Source organism: Anabrus simplex, chromosome 5, assembly GCF_040414725.1.
Source record: "Anabrus simplex isolate iqAnaSimp1 chromosome 5, ASM4041472v1, whole genome shotgun sequence".
In the NCBI taxonomy this organism is placed as follows: Eukaryota; Metazoa; Arthropoda; class Insecta; order Orthoptera; family Tettigoniidae; genus Anabrus; species Anabrus simplex.
This window is the reverse complement of record NC_090269.1, coordinates 183,256,324-183,270,939: the sequence shown is the minus strand read 5'-3', so window position 1 is coordinate 183,270,939 and position 14,616 is coordinate 183,256,324. Positions and strand designations below refer to the sequence as shown.

Genomic DNA, 14,616 nt, shown 5'->3' with positions numbered 1-14,616 from the left:
GACTGATGAAAGAGGTGCTTCCCACCTCCTGCTATTTTTCCATACACTAAGCTAGATGTTGAACGAGTGGCGGAGAGCCAGGAAAATCAGCAGTTTTTATACTCTTGGGGAAGATTTGAGACCTTTCATGAATGATTAAGACACACCCACAGTCGTTTATTGGGTAGCTTACAGTTACACATCAACATTGCTAAAGAAGGACGCCATCGGCTGAAAATTAATGACAGAAATTTACGATTGGCTAATTTCAAAACTGGCGGAAAGAGAGATTAATATTGCCAACTCACAAATGGAAGAACAACATTTAGTAAAGAACAAACTTATGAATACAAAATATCTTCAAGAAAAGTTCCATCACTTTGCACCAGGGTGCATGATCATAGTTTTGGGTAGAGACATCTGTGAGAGAATGTCCACACTTCTTGATAATTGTAAACAAAAACAATTCGAAATTAACTCAGTGACATCTTCTGATAAACGGTTGAATTAATTGAGTTTTAAAGTTCAGAGTTTCAGCAGTAGAGGAGTACTTTAAGGCAGAAAATTCTAATGTGCGGCGTATAGGTGTACCAACCAGTACAGTTATGATCATGATATCAACAGTCTCATGTAACTACAAGCAATGCTAGGTTTCATATTTGGAAGTTCTTCATAGAAAATTTGTGTTTACTTTACAGAACGTGACTGAAAATGGACCCTACTTACCAACCAGTGGCACGAGGACGTGCCCGTGGTAGAACTCGTGGAGGTGCGCTTGTTCCTCCTGCTCCAGGGACTTCAGCAACTGCTGGTGGTGATTTAAAACGAATAGGTGTACCATCTTCACTAAAGCAACAGGTGCATCAACAGCAGCTTCCAAAAAAGGAGGTCCAGGTAGGTCTACTGTCTTATTTATTACGTATTAGGAGAGAAGACCTATTACTGACAGACACAAAATGAATAGCACAAAATTCTCTAACTATGAAATATTTCTTTTCACAATTTAACTAGTGTTATTCATCATCTACTATAAAGTAGTCTTATAATTTGGACCCCAACATTTCTCAGTTTAAAGTACTACCTGTACGTTTTGTTTCAGCAACGAGAAGATAGTGATGTTCATGTTGCTAAATTACAGGTGGGAATACAGAAGATCAACCTTGGTAAGTAGCTGGATAACAGAGACTACATTTTCTGAATTCATTGCAATCATTAATGTTAAGAACATATCAGATGTAAGGCTTTCCAGGCGTTTGCTCTATTAACCAGCGTTTCGTCTTAGGTCTGACACTAGACTCATCAGAGTGGGGTGTGTCAGACCCTACCCACTGACGCTGGGGTGTCAGCATACTGGCCTTCGGTTCAGAGGGTCCCGGGTTCGATTCCTGGTGAGGTCGGGGATTTTAATCTTCATTGGTTAATTCCAGTGGCTTGGGGGCTGGGTGTTCCTGCTGTCCCCAACATCCCTGCAACTCACATACCACACGTAACACTATCTTCCACCACAATAACACGCAGTTACCTACACATGGCAGATGCCTCCCACCTTCACCGGAGGGTCTGCCTTACAAGGGCTGCACTCGGCTAGAAATAGCCCCATGAAATTAAAAATTAAAATTGCTATCATTTCTTGTACAAGGTGTTCTACTTGAAAGGGGTACCAGAAATTGTTATATAAAACCAATGGAGAGAAAATTAAATACATTTTGAACAGTGCATACCTGAATGTATGAGTACATCACAAGAGGTTTTAGAAATTACCTTTCTCAACTTCTAAACACAGTTCAACACAACATTGCAAATTCGTGAATGTGGCTGTCAGAACCTTGGGTGTCACTACCTGGATTTCCACCATAACTCATCAAAAGTGTGTGGATTTGTTCCTGCAGATCTTTCTTTTAATGTTGTTACTCCACAGAAAATGTCAGGTGGGGTCAAATCCAGTGACCTTGGAGGTCATAATCCTTTTGAAATGACTGTGAGAGAAAAATTATTCCACCTCAGCCATGCTCACTTGAGAAGTGTGGCATGCTGCGCTATCTTGCTCATACCAGCCAAGTGTCGATTCGTGATAGTCTTAAATGATTCACAATTCTTGAGCAGTTCCATGTAAACTTCACTTGTCATAGTAGACTCAAAAAAATAGGCCCCATTATGCACCACTTTGTTAATGCACAGAACAACCCTACCTTTTATGAATGAAGGAGTTTCTCAACCAGTGCATGTGGGTTTTCACTACACTGTAAATATGCGTTTTGGGAGTTTACATAGCTGATTAGGTGGAACCATGCCTCATCACTGAACCATGTGTTCATTTGTACTCTAATATAAAAAATTGCTGAAACTAATGGCAATATGTAATGTATTTATCTTTGTCAATCTCTTTAAGTTCAGGAATGACTGTAAACCAGTAGCGTACTGGCCGGCTTTCTTTTCAATTCTTTGAAATGTGCTTTGTGATGACCTACTTTCGGTGATAAACATCGAATAGATTTCAAGGGAGAGGCCAGCAATCAATTTCTCACATCATGCAGTTTTTCTACAGACAGATGCAAGCGTCACCTGCTGTACCTATCCAACACTGTTCCACTGGTCTCCAGCTTTCTCACTATGGGTGGAATGCACCAACAAAGAGTATGGTCTACTTTGGTAGTAAAGTGCTCTTAAAGTAAACATTTGGCGACTTTCATATGAGAGTAAATTATATCTGACATATTTAAGTCACTTCAGATACTAAATTACCACAAGAGTGTTGAAGTATATTACTAAAGAAGTAAATAAAGCATAAAATATCGTGCATGGAGTAACCTGTTTAATGTAATAGAATACGGTGTACCGGGCGAGTTGGCCGTGCGCGTAGAGGCGCGCGGCTGTGAGCTTGCATCCGGGAGATAGTAGGTTCGAATCCCACTATCGGCAGCCCTGAAGATGGTTTTCCGTGGTTTCCCATTTTCACACCAGGCAAATGCTGGGGCTGTACCTTAATTAAGGCCACGGCCGCTTCCTTCCAACTCCTAGGCCTTTCCCATCCCATCGTCGCCATAAGACCTATCTGTGTCGGTGCGACGTAAAGCCCCTAGCAAAAAAAAAAAAAAAAAAAAAAATACGGTGCAGTAAAAGAGAGGAAGAAATTTTTAACATTTTCATAGATAACTTAAGATTACACTGATAATCCCAACAAAGAAAGCAATGGGAATATAGTAGTGTGCACAGTGCATGAAACATAAGTTATGAATTTCATTATGGTCCGTATTGACAATTGATAGTTCACAGTGCATGAAAGGCAAGATTTGTATGATATTTGCAAGGAGGGAGAGTTTAAGGTACTGGTACGTTTTGGTCTTACTAAAAATTCCTATACTTTCTTCAGAATTCTACTAGCAGACCATTTACAAAAAAATTCAGACAGGAATTCAGCTGTATGTCTTAATTTACGGTTGTTGTGCGAATGATTCATCTTATGAGTATTTTGTACTGGAATGTTGCAGTTTGTTGCAGGTGATCATACTAACATTCACTGAATGACTGCTTGTTGTTGCATTATTCATTAATACACTCCCAGAAACTGAAAAAAGAACACCTTGAAGCAAGCGAATAAGGCCTGCCATACTTTCATGAGACGCTATGACAGGGCAGTGCATTTGATGATAAAACAGCAGCGCTGCCAACCCATCAGGAACTGCATTATCAGCCGTGGAATGTTGCAAGGTGCGCATCAGTTGGTCACCTCCAGAACCAGTGGCAGCTAGTTTGCTGTCACATACGGAGCTCTGTCTGTGTCTGCAATATTGCTAGCAAGCCATGACAGCGTGTACATGATCTGTCTGTGAAACTGATGGAGTTTGAGCAAGGGCATATAGTGGGCCTGCGGGAGGCCAGGTGGTTGTACTGCAGAATTGCGTAACACGTGGGGAAAAAGGTCTGCAAAGTGCGTCGATGTTGTCACCAATGTTCAGCAGAAGGTGCACATTCCCGTTGGCCTGGGTCTGGACAGCGGCGATGCACAGATGCACGCTAGGACCGTTGCATCTTACGAAGTGCCGTGTTGGACAGCACCGTGACTTGACAACAAATTAGGGACACTGTTGATCCAGGGGTATCAGTGCGGACTATTCGCAACTATCTTCGTGAAGTAGGTCTACGATCATGCGTGTTGTTAGGACATCTTCCGCTCATGCCCCAACATTGAACAGCCCGCTTCCATGGTGTTGCTATAGGTGCTTATGGAAGGACGAATAGAGACGTGTCATCTTCGGTGATGAGAGTCGCTTTTGCCTTGGTGCCAATGATGGTCGTATGCGGATGTGGCGTCATGCAGGTGAGCACCAACATCTGGAGTGTATACAACAGATGCACAAAGGGCCAAAACCCAGCATCATGGTGCGGGGAGCCATATCCTACACTGGCTGTTCTCCTCTGGATATTGTCGAGGGAACGTTGTCCAGTGCACGGTACATCCAAACCATCATCCAGCCTGTCGTGCTACCGTTCATGCACCAACAAGACAATGTGCTTTTCCAACGGGAGTCCACATGTATCCCATGCCACCTGATGTGCTCTCCTAGGTGTACGTCAGCTACCCTGGCCAGCACAGTCCCTCGATCTGTCCCCACATCGAGCATGTTTGCGACCGGACGAAGCGTATCTTGCGTGGTCTGCTTGACCAACAGGGAATCTGGCCCAATTGAGACACCAGCTGGAAATTGCATGGCAGGCAATTCTGAAGGTCTACATTCATCACCTCTACAATGATTTCCATGAGAGAATTGCAGCCTGCATTGCTGCAAAAGGAGGGTATACACGGTACTAGCGTGACACGGAACACGCTTTGTCGACTGTACTCAGATGCATATGGTTGTGTTGTTGTGATTGTGTGTTGTATTCATCCTTAAGAGTGTGACAATAAAATTTCCCTCTGCTGGATCGATGAATTCATGGTGTTTTTTCCTTTTTCCTGGAGTGTAGTTTAAGGTCCCACTAATACATATAAGATTTCTAGTGACGAGGATGAGAGGTAACTGGAGTGGCCTTAATTGTGGTACAGCCCAAGCATTTGTCTGGTGTAAAAGTGGGAAACCACAGAAAACCATCTTCAGGCCTGCCGACGGTGGGATTCGAACCCACCATCTCCCAAATGAAAGCTCAGAACTGTGTGACCTGAATGGAAGTTATGAGAAAGATGCTGAAATATGCCTGCAAATGATGTTGAATGTTCAGAAAGTAAGAGTTCTTCGCATTTGCAAGTTTTCCACACGTAGCTACTTATTTCATGTGTATTCCTATTTTGTGCTCTCCTGGCAACATTGATGAATTTTTTACAAATCAGAAGGAGTATTTCTCCTGTCACTCATTCCAGTCTAATTGTGAGTGTAGATCGCAGTGGCCATAATAACGTTCATGTTGCGCTGCGAGCATAGCCCGTAGTGAGGTTTGATAATTCACTAAAAATTGAGAATGAGCTGTGCACACATCCTGGCAGCTACATCATGTTTCTTCATGTATTACTTACAAGAGTGTTTCAACAGATGGCAGTATTATCTGTCTAAGTCAGAGAATTTATGATATTTTCAACAACTGCGCATTAGTGGATGTTGTCACTCAGTGTGGTCTAAAACATGGCTTCTCGTGGTAAACAAGTGCGTGATGAAAGTTATATTTTATGTAATCATAATCCCCCATATCTAGAAAGAAGAAAAACAGAAAACTTGACTAATATGTAGACATTCTTATGAATTCACACAAATATGAATTGCTCGGGAACATTCAGTAGGCTGTAAAACAAATTCTAGTTATGAAATGTAAGATGTTGTTTCAAATTCATTTTCTGATATCAGTAATATTTCCATTTGTGCATAAAATTATAATTACATACCTTCAATATCATCTTCACCTTGAGTATCTTCGCCAACATCTTCCAAGCCACTATCATCACAAAAAAATATATAAATAAAATTTCATAAAACTTCCATTTTTATTATTGTTATTACTATTATTATTGAACAATTATAATTTTTATATCATTTTCATTACTGTTGCTGTTTTGTAATTGCAATGAACATTTTACATGTTCAAAATAGGTTAAATATAATATTACGTACTGTATTTCAGAAAACTGTACTTACATAGTAGACCAGATAAGTTGGCTATGAGGTTAGGGGTGCACAGATGTGAGCTTGCATCCAAGACATAGTGGATTCGAACCCCACTGTCGGCAGCCCTGAAGATGGTTTTCTATGGTTTCCCATTTTCACACCAGACAAATGCTTGGGCTGTACCTTAAATAAGGTCATGGCCGCTTCCTTCCCACTCCTAGCACTTTCCTATACCATCGTCGCCATAAGACCTACCTGTGTCGGTGCAATGTAAAGCAAATTGAAGAGACTTAGTAGACCATCAGATTGTTTAAATTCTCAAAATGTGCTATATTATATAAACAAGTTTAAAATCTCAAGTGATAGCTGCCATGAAACAAACATTTTTCATTAGTAGATGCTCAAACAAGCACAAAGAAAAAAGTCGCGCAAATATCTAGGTGCGGAGATATAATTTTTTTAAACCCTTAAAAATGCCCAGTCCAGAATCTTTGCTAGCGATATTCAGGCCCAGACTGGAATGGGTTAATAGGCAGATAATTTGCTATTCAATTAGAAAAATTTTGAACATTATTTGCCAATAACCTGATTGGACGTGCGTTGCATGAATTTTTGACAACAGTACTGTTGTAGTGAATTTTGAGTATAGTGTCTAGCAAAATATTGCAGTATTATTTCTGTGATAATCTTCAAAACTTCACCCAGTATGTTGCCATTGAACCAGCAGTAGTTTTAAATCTTTCCCGGATTTACATGGCTGTATGCTTTATAGATTTCACTGTCAGGTGTTTCTACAGATTTTTTACTTGCTCAAGTTTTTCAACGCTCCGGAAAGTATATTCATGTGAACTTATGACATGCGGCTTGATACTGCAATTTTAGCCAAGGACATTCTAATATTTTGTATGTTTAGACTGACACCTATAATGATATCCTCTTTTTATGGCTTGTAAGAGCAATCAGGATCCTGATTTTTCACCATACAGGTTTGAATTTGAGGCTGATGATGCCCTTAATATGGGCAAAACATGTCCCTTAACATTTTATAATAATATTTAATTTCTAAAAAGATCTCTTTGTATTGAATAGGTGGATATATAAATAAACACTTGTAACATACTTTGTATTTATTACTTTCCCTATCGAGCATCTTAACATAATTTTTTTTACACTTTACAACCTTTGTATGGGTGTTCACTCTCTCTTCTAATGTGTTTCTTTATCTTCTTTGCATACGTTTTTCTCCCTTTTTCCATTGCACATGACCTTATGGCCTTAAAACAAAACGTGTTAACACAATATTCTTGCATGTTATAAGTCACATTCCATATTGATGGCTATCACTTTACAATAGAAATGTGTCCATCTGTGTTAGATGGGACAATGTGTAACTTTTGCATTCAAAAGGATAACATAAAGATTTTTCTATTGTAAAGTGAAACACAATACTCCGCAAGTAATGAACACTACTTCTGTAGTAGTCACTAAAAGAGTAGGCTAAATCGTATTTCAGCTCTCTGACTTTACTCCCAGAGTAAATAACTCTTGTAGTAGTTTACTTCTCTGGTATGGGCTTCTTTAATAGATGCTACTTCCAGAGTAATATAATCCAAGATATTGCACACCACCCTAATTGTTGTATGCAGTGTTTAGACGGTATTTGTTGGCCAACAAACCGTCCCAAGGACATTTGCTGACATGTCGTACAGGAACTACTAATCCAATATTGTTTCACAAGAAACATAAGCTCTTCAACAGAATAGCGGTACATTGTTACAAGCACTAGCAAGCAGGTACATTACGTCACTTACTTTGCTTCTACTGAATTGGAACATGACCGTCAAACACAATGACTTGCAGAAGCTGTGTGTGTTTCCAGACTTCCTCAATGTTTAATGAATGTAGTGTTACCAAGTCAATTTTCTCATATAATGAATTGTCTTCCATCCAAATTCCATTTGGTGAACTATTTACTCAATGGTGCAACAATTTTTGGGGGTCCTTTTGAATGGGACATCCAGTATATACACACGCACGCACACAATATCCAACCCGTCTTCATTGGCTAAGTGCAATAGATATGTACAGGTTCAAGAACCTGTGGTAAGAGAGCAGTTAGGTGGGGGTGTTTTGCTTTATGTTTCAAACAAATGGAAAAGGAAGTTCGATAAATAAATCCCATAGCATACTGCAAGTCATGATTACAAAAGGAAATCTAAGATATGAAATCATTCCCATCTATAATCCACAGAATATATACAGTACTCCAGGTGTTGGAAGGAAAAGGGCTGCCATAGTTGTCATAAAGAATGAAATAGATGCTCTACTTATTACACAGTTATCAGACGAGGACAAGTTGTTATAAAAAGTAGCTTATGGGAAAGTAAGGTTCTTCATAGTTAGCATGTATTGTGGTATTACTAAACAGCTAGATGAGAAATGTGTCAAGATTGATAACATACTTAACTTTTCAAAAGGACTGGGGTACTTATTCCTGTTGACAGCAACTCTAGTTGTACTATATGGCATGACACTAACAAACTCAAGATGTGGAATATTGGAAGAATATCTGACAGCAAACAGAGTCATATAATGAGCAAAGAATCTACCCTGTATGCTTTCCAAAGCAGAAGAGGATCTAGCGATCTAGTGGTGTAGCGATGTTGACACTTGTTAATAATCAACTGTTTACTGCCTTATTGGATTGGAAAATCAGTGGGGACAAAAGCTGGTGTAATCATAATATTAAATACATTTTAGGACATGGTGGTTACAACAGGAAAGATTTTGAATATTGCAGTATCAGACATGTAGAGAAAACAGAGAATTACAAAACACTGGCAGATGTACCCATGCTTTGCTATGAAATTCTACACTGTATACAGAATTCGCTTTATGTTTCAAACAAATGGAAAAGGAAGTACGGTAAATAAATCCCATAGCATACTGCAAGTCATGATTACAAAAGGAAATCTAAGATATGAAATCATTACCACCTGTAATCCACAGGAAAGTAACTCGCCAAGTTTTATGTTCGATCTAGATAATATCCTACATAGTAGTTCAGGGCATACTTCAATAATACTTGGAGATACAAATATAGACTTGCTCTCAACCTCCAGAAAGAGAACTTTGTATGACAAATTATTAACAACTTATGGCTATGTAACATGTAATAACAAATACCCAATTAGAGTATATCAAAAACAGCCTCCACATTAATTGATCACATACTGGTCACAAACAGTAGTAAAAAATGTAATTTTTTCAATACCGTATAACAAATAATTTAATTGATCACTACCTACTGGTATGTGAAATTTCAAGTGAAAAATCAGTTCCAGAAGTATCAAAGATCGTGGCAAGCTATTTGTAAATTACAACAAATTCAGTCAGCATATCCTACAAAATAAATTTATCTGTGAGGAAATGGACATAAACTCCTATTATAATAAATTTATCAAGTACCGGTAAATTAGCAAGGGAACTGAAACCAGCTTAATTTCAATAAAAAGAAAGAACCCCAAAAACTTTCCCCTAAAACCTTGGGTTACCCAAGATTTACAAACACTTATTCACATCAAAGACTCACTATTTTCGAAAACTAAAGTAAAAAGCTGATCTGTAGAAGAAATTGAAGAATACAAAAGAATCAGTAATAAAATAACCAAATTGGAAAAAATTGGAAAGAGAGTTACAAAAAAGGTATGATCATAGATTACAGAATTGCAAGATTCAAAAAGAAACATGGTTCCGGTATGTAGTCAATGAAGTGTTAAATAGGAAACCTGGACATAAACATGAAATCAGCCATCTGGTGGTAGATGATGTCAGCATTACAAACACGGAGGACATGTGCAATTAATCTAAATGAACTACATATTAACATAAATGAAAATAAAATAAAAGGCCTTCCGGTCGATGAGCAAGTTCATGGCAGCACAACAGCTGAAGTCAAACTAATAGTATTTTCATGTCTCCAACTAATGAACGTGAAGTGCTCAAAATGATCACTTCTCTAAAGAATAAAAATAATTTAACAGAAGATAAAATAACCAATAACCAATGTCATGTTAAAAATCTGTGTTGAAAGTTTAGTGGCATATATTGTGGAAATGATTAACCATTCAATTCTCAGTGGAGAAATACCCCAATTAGTCAAATGTGCCAGAATTGTACCTATCTTTAAATCAGAAGATAATACAGATCCATCCAATTATAGGACAATTAGTATGTTATCTGCGATTGGAAAACTCATAGAAACGGTACTAAAAATTAGATTGGTAAATTTTCTATGTAAAACTAATTATTTGATACAGTAATAGAAGTTCAAAAGTCCTTAGATGGAAATAAATTAGCAGCAGGGCTACTCATAGATCTTAAAAAAGCATTTGATTTGGTTGACCATAAAATACTTCTGAACAAGTTAAAAATTGCAGGAATTAGGGGTTCCAAAATTAATTATCAAACCGAACACAATATGTGATGATTAATGATACTAAAAGTTCTAAGCAACGAAGAGAAATGGGTGTACTGCAGGGCTCAGTACTAGGTCCTATTCTAGATTTATATTAATGACATAAAATCTTTAACACTAAAGGGAAAATGTCAATTATTTGCTGATGATATTATAATAACTTATAAAGGACTAAGCAGAACACACATTATGGAAGATATAAATTGTGACTTGAACAAGTTATCGGACTGGGCTTTATCTCCAAAAATTATAATAAATGTGACTAATACAAAATACTTAATTTCTCATAAAACAGCCCATAAGATCACAGCAACTAACACTGTTACCCTAAAGAACCAAGTAATAGAGAGAGTCAATCAGCTATGTATCTTGGTATAGTATTAGACTCAACACTTTCCTGGAAAAACCATATTGATTATGTAATCAGCAAAATTACACCTTTGATGGGAATAATGCACAGATAAGATACAGTAATTTCTCTCACCAACAATTGAAGTGTATATATTATGCAATGATCCACCCACATCTAACATACATAAGCTTCATTTGGGGAAGATGTAGGAAAGATCTTGTTAATAATTTGGAAATCCTACAAAAAAGAGCCATCAAAATCATGTATGGATTCCCCTTCCTCAAGCTGTCACATGAAGTTTTTTTAGAGTCAAATATTCTGCCATTCCAGAAGCAAATTGCATTTTCATCATCAGTCTTTATGTATAAGTTGTTGTTATAAGTACAAGTATGAAAGATGAGTTCTGCACCTAATCAATGTCCCTTCTAGCCAAGTGAGTGCGTATCCGGCGGTACAAGCCAATTTATCGGTAATTAAAAGTGAGAGTTTTGTGATGGTGATGATTATTTTATTATTGTTATTATTATTATTTTATATTATATGCATGAATTACTCGGATTCATTTATGTCAGTTTTGGGGTTAAGGGGCTATTTTCAAAAATTACATTTACTGAAGTTGGAATTGGATACAGTTCTTAGAGTTTATCAAGAATCACTGACATTCAGGTGTCAAGTTATCTGTGTTAAATGCCACTATTATGTCCAACGGTTTATGAGAAATTTAAAGTGCATTTGTTGTGCCGAAAATATGCAGGGGGGTCGTGTTCCGTAGAATAAGAGGTTCAGCAACCAGTTTACGGACTCATAGCTTATACTCAATCTATATCACTGCTGAAAAATATGTTAGTGGGTGCCACTATTTAAAAAAAATACTTAATGTTAAGATATATACATATGGTACAGTTTTGGGGTTGGAGAGTTTTACACTGGCCCCATGATTACTGCATATTACAAAATTTCTATTTGCTGAGGTTGAAATTGGATACAATTCTTAGAGTTTATGAAGAATCATTGACATTCTGGTGTCAGGCTCAGATATCTAATGTTAAATGCCAGTACTATGTCCAACGGTTATTCAAAGTGCATTGTTGGGCCGCAAATATGCGGGGATGTCGTGTTCATTAGAATAAGAGGTTTAGTAATCTGTTTACAGATACATAGCTCTTTCTCAGTCTATATCAATAATAAAAAACAAGCTAGTTTATAATAGACTTCCTTATTGAGGTTTACCTTGCTGTGCATGACATATTGAAATCAGTGAAAGTGAGTTGTGGGTGCTCCTCTCTTCATACTTGTGTTCCCTCAGGTAAGTTTAAAAAATCCGAGAAAGAAGAAAAGGAAGGTAGGTATTAGAATAACTGATAGTGTGTGCCTGTTAAATAGGTTGTGTATAAGGTGTGTGTGTGTTACGTGTGAGCTGGATATGTCCTTGAGCATAGTTAGGAGCGTGCTGCACATTGTTGCGTGTACGTCGTGTGGCTGCCGTAGCATTGAGAAATAGAGGTGATGGGGAGGGGGAAGCAGCCTGAGGAGGGGGTGGTGTGGAGTGGGGCGTGTATGGGCCCTTGTTTGCTGATTCTTTTTAAATATGTGTCTTTTAGAATGGGTATGGCTGTGTTGAAAAGGATGTTTGTTTTATCTGCGATTTCATTTAAGTTGAAGTTAGGATTAGCGTATTGGTCCATGTTGATGTATAAATCTTCCATGATATTGTGCAATGGGCCTGTGGGGTTTATATTTAAAATTTCCATGTCATTCTCAGTATTGGTGAATTTATGCTTGTGTTCCTCAACATGTTGCCCTATGGATGAAAGGTGTGTATCTTTAGTGGCGTTGATGTGTTTGTTGTATCAGATAGAAAAATGTCTGCCTGTGCGCCCAATGTAGCTAGCTTCGCAGTCGTTGCATTTTATGCGGTATACTCCTGAGTGGCTGTATTTGTTATTTTCATTTACCGATTTAGTGTTGTGTAAGATAGAAGCATTATTACATAATAATAATAATAATAATAATAATAATAATAATAATAATAATGTTATTTGTTTTACGTCCCACTAACTACTTTTACGGTCTTCAGAGACGCCGAGTTGCCGGAATTTAGTCCCGCAGGAGTTCTTTTATGTGCCAGTAAATCTACCGACACGAGGCTGTCATATTTGAGCACCTTCAAATACCACCGGACTGAGCCAGGATCGAACCTGCCAAGTTGGGGTTAGAAAGCCAGCGCCTTAACCATCTGAGCCACTCAGCCCGGCCATTATTACATGAGGTTCTGTAAGCTATAAGCTGTAAGCTATATTAAGCCATGTAGATATGCAACAACTCCTGATTTATCATGCATCATACCAAATAGCCGGAGCCCTCAAGAAAGAAAATAAACTCGACAGCTTCTCAAACTTAAACAACATGGGTCAAATTCTGCCATACTCAGTCCATACACCAGATAAATTCAAACAGGCAGATGTATATAAAACACCTGTAAAAACTGCAAATATTTGTATATTGGTGGACAAGCTAGAAAAGGATTTGACATCAGATTTAAGAACAATAAGCATGAAAAATCAGCATTGGCTGCACATCTCCTTCCTGTTGTTCCCTCTCCCTGCATTAACGCATCGCCATGATGTTCCTGTCCTCCTTTATAACTTAATTTTCTTTGTTGATTGTATTTATATATATATTTGTCTTTTGTAGGTATTGCAGGAAGTGGCCCTAAAGTTAAAGGGGATGGAGCACCAGTGATAAGAGTAAAACATTCTTCCAAATCAGATGCCGATGTTCAGTGTAACATTGTAACAAAGCCTAGAGAACTTACCACAAAGAGAGGTAAGTGCGTCATTCAAACACTCTCTTCAGCTTATGTGTGTGTCTTATTCTTAAACTGTATAATATCCATGCATAGAAAACAGAGATCAACAGTTTATCAGGTAAACACGTACATACAAAAGCAACAATTAAAAGACCAATAGCCTTTGTAGGTGTAGAACAGAACAAGGATAGTGGTGAAAATTGTTCGGATGTAGATGCTGCTTCGAGGTGGAGGGAGAGGATTGGATTACCATGTGATCAGTATTTATCCCGACATGTCTATTCTTTGATAATACAGTAATAGACATCCACATATATTTTTGTAAATTCCCTAATTTATATTCATTTTTCATATCAAAGTCTTATTTATTCATTTTTGTTTTGTACTCATGAAGAACAATATTCAGCAGTCTTTGTGTGTTAAGTGTTGATAACTTCGTGCTCATGAAGAGTGCATACTTTAGGTTGTGGAACGGGCAATTCAATTGTAACCTTTAATGGTCTGATGTTCTCTGTTTTGAGATGTTATTGTCATATCACCGATTAATTGGGAATGAGAAATTTGTTACTCCATATGATGCAAAAGCAGAGTCAAGGAGAAAAATGGTGGGACTATATTAAACTTAATCTGAAGAACAGTATTCAGAGATTGTGAAGATAGCTGAATTCCTTTTTGCAATTCCAGGTCACATTGCTAATGTTGAAAGACTCTAATACAAATGCAGTGGATGAAGGAAATAAATGGACTTACCATTGATTCATTGAGAGTACTTGCAATTCTGTGAAAGGACTTGCTTTCATTTCAGTTAAATTTCAGACATTCTACATGTAAACGTATGTTTGACCATTTGTCTGTCAGGTCATCAGCCCCGAGGCTGGTTTGATCCTCAAATATGGGGTTACCCGTG

At 37.8% G+C, this 14,616-nt stretch overlaps 1 protein-coding gene across 1 annotated transcript in view; it reads left to right on the top strand.

The window, feature by feature from the left end:
- Positions 1–690: 690 nt before the first annotated feature.
- LOC136874424 (piwi-like protein Siwi) overlaps positions 691–14,616 on the top strand; it is a 135,267-nt gene continuing 121,341 nt past the window's right edge. The window contains exons 1-3 of the mRNA XM_068227800.1: positions 691–873; positions 1,079–1,142; positions 13,595–13,726. Coding sequence (XP_068083901.1) covers positions 691–873; positions 1,079–1,142; positions 13,595–13,726 — 379 coding nt within the window. The remainder of the gene's footprint in view (positions 874–1,078; positions 1,143–13,594; positions 13,727–14,616) is intronic.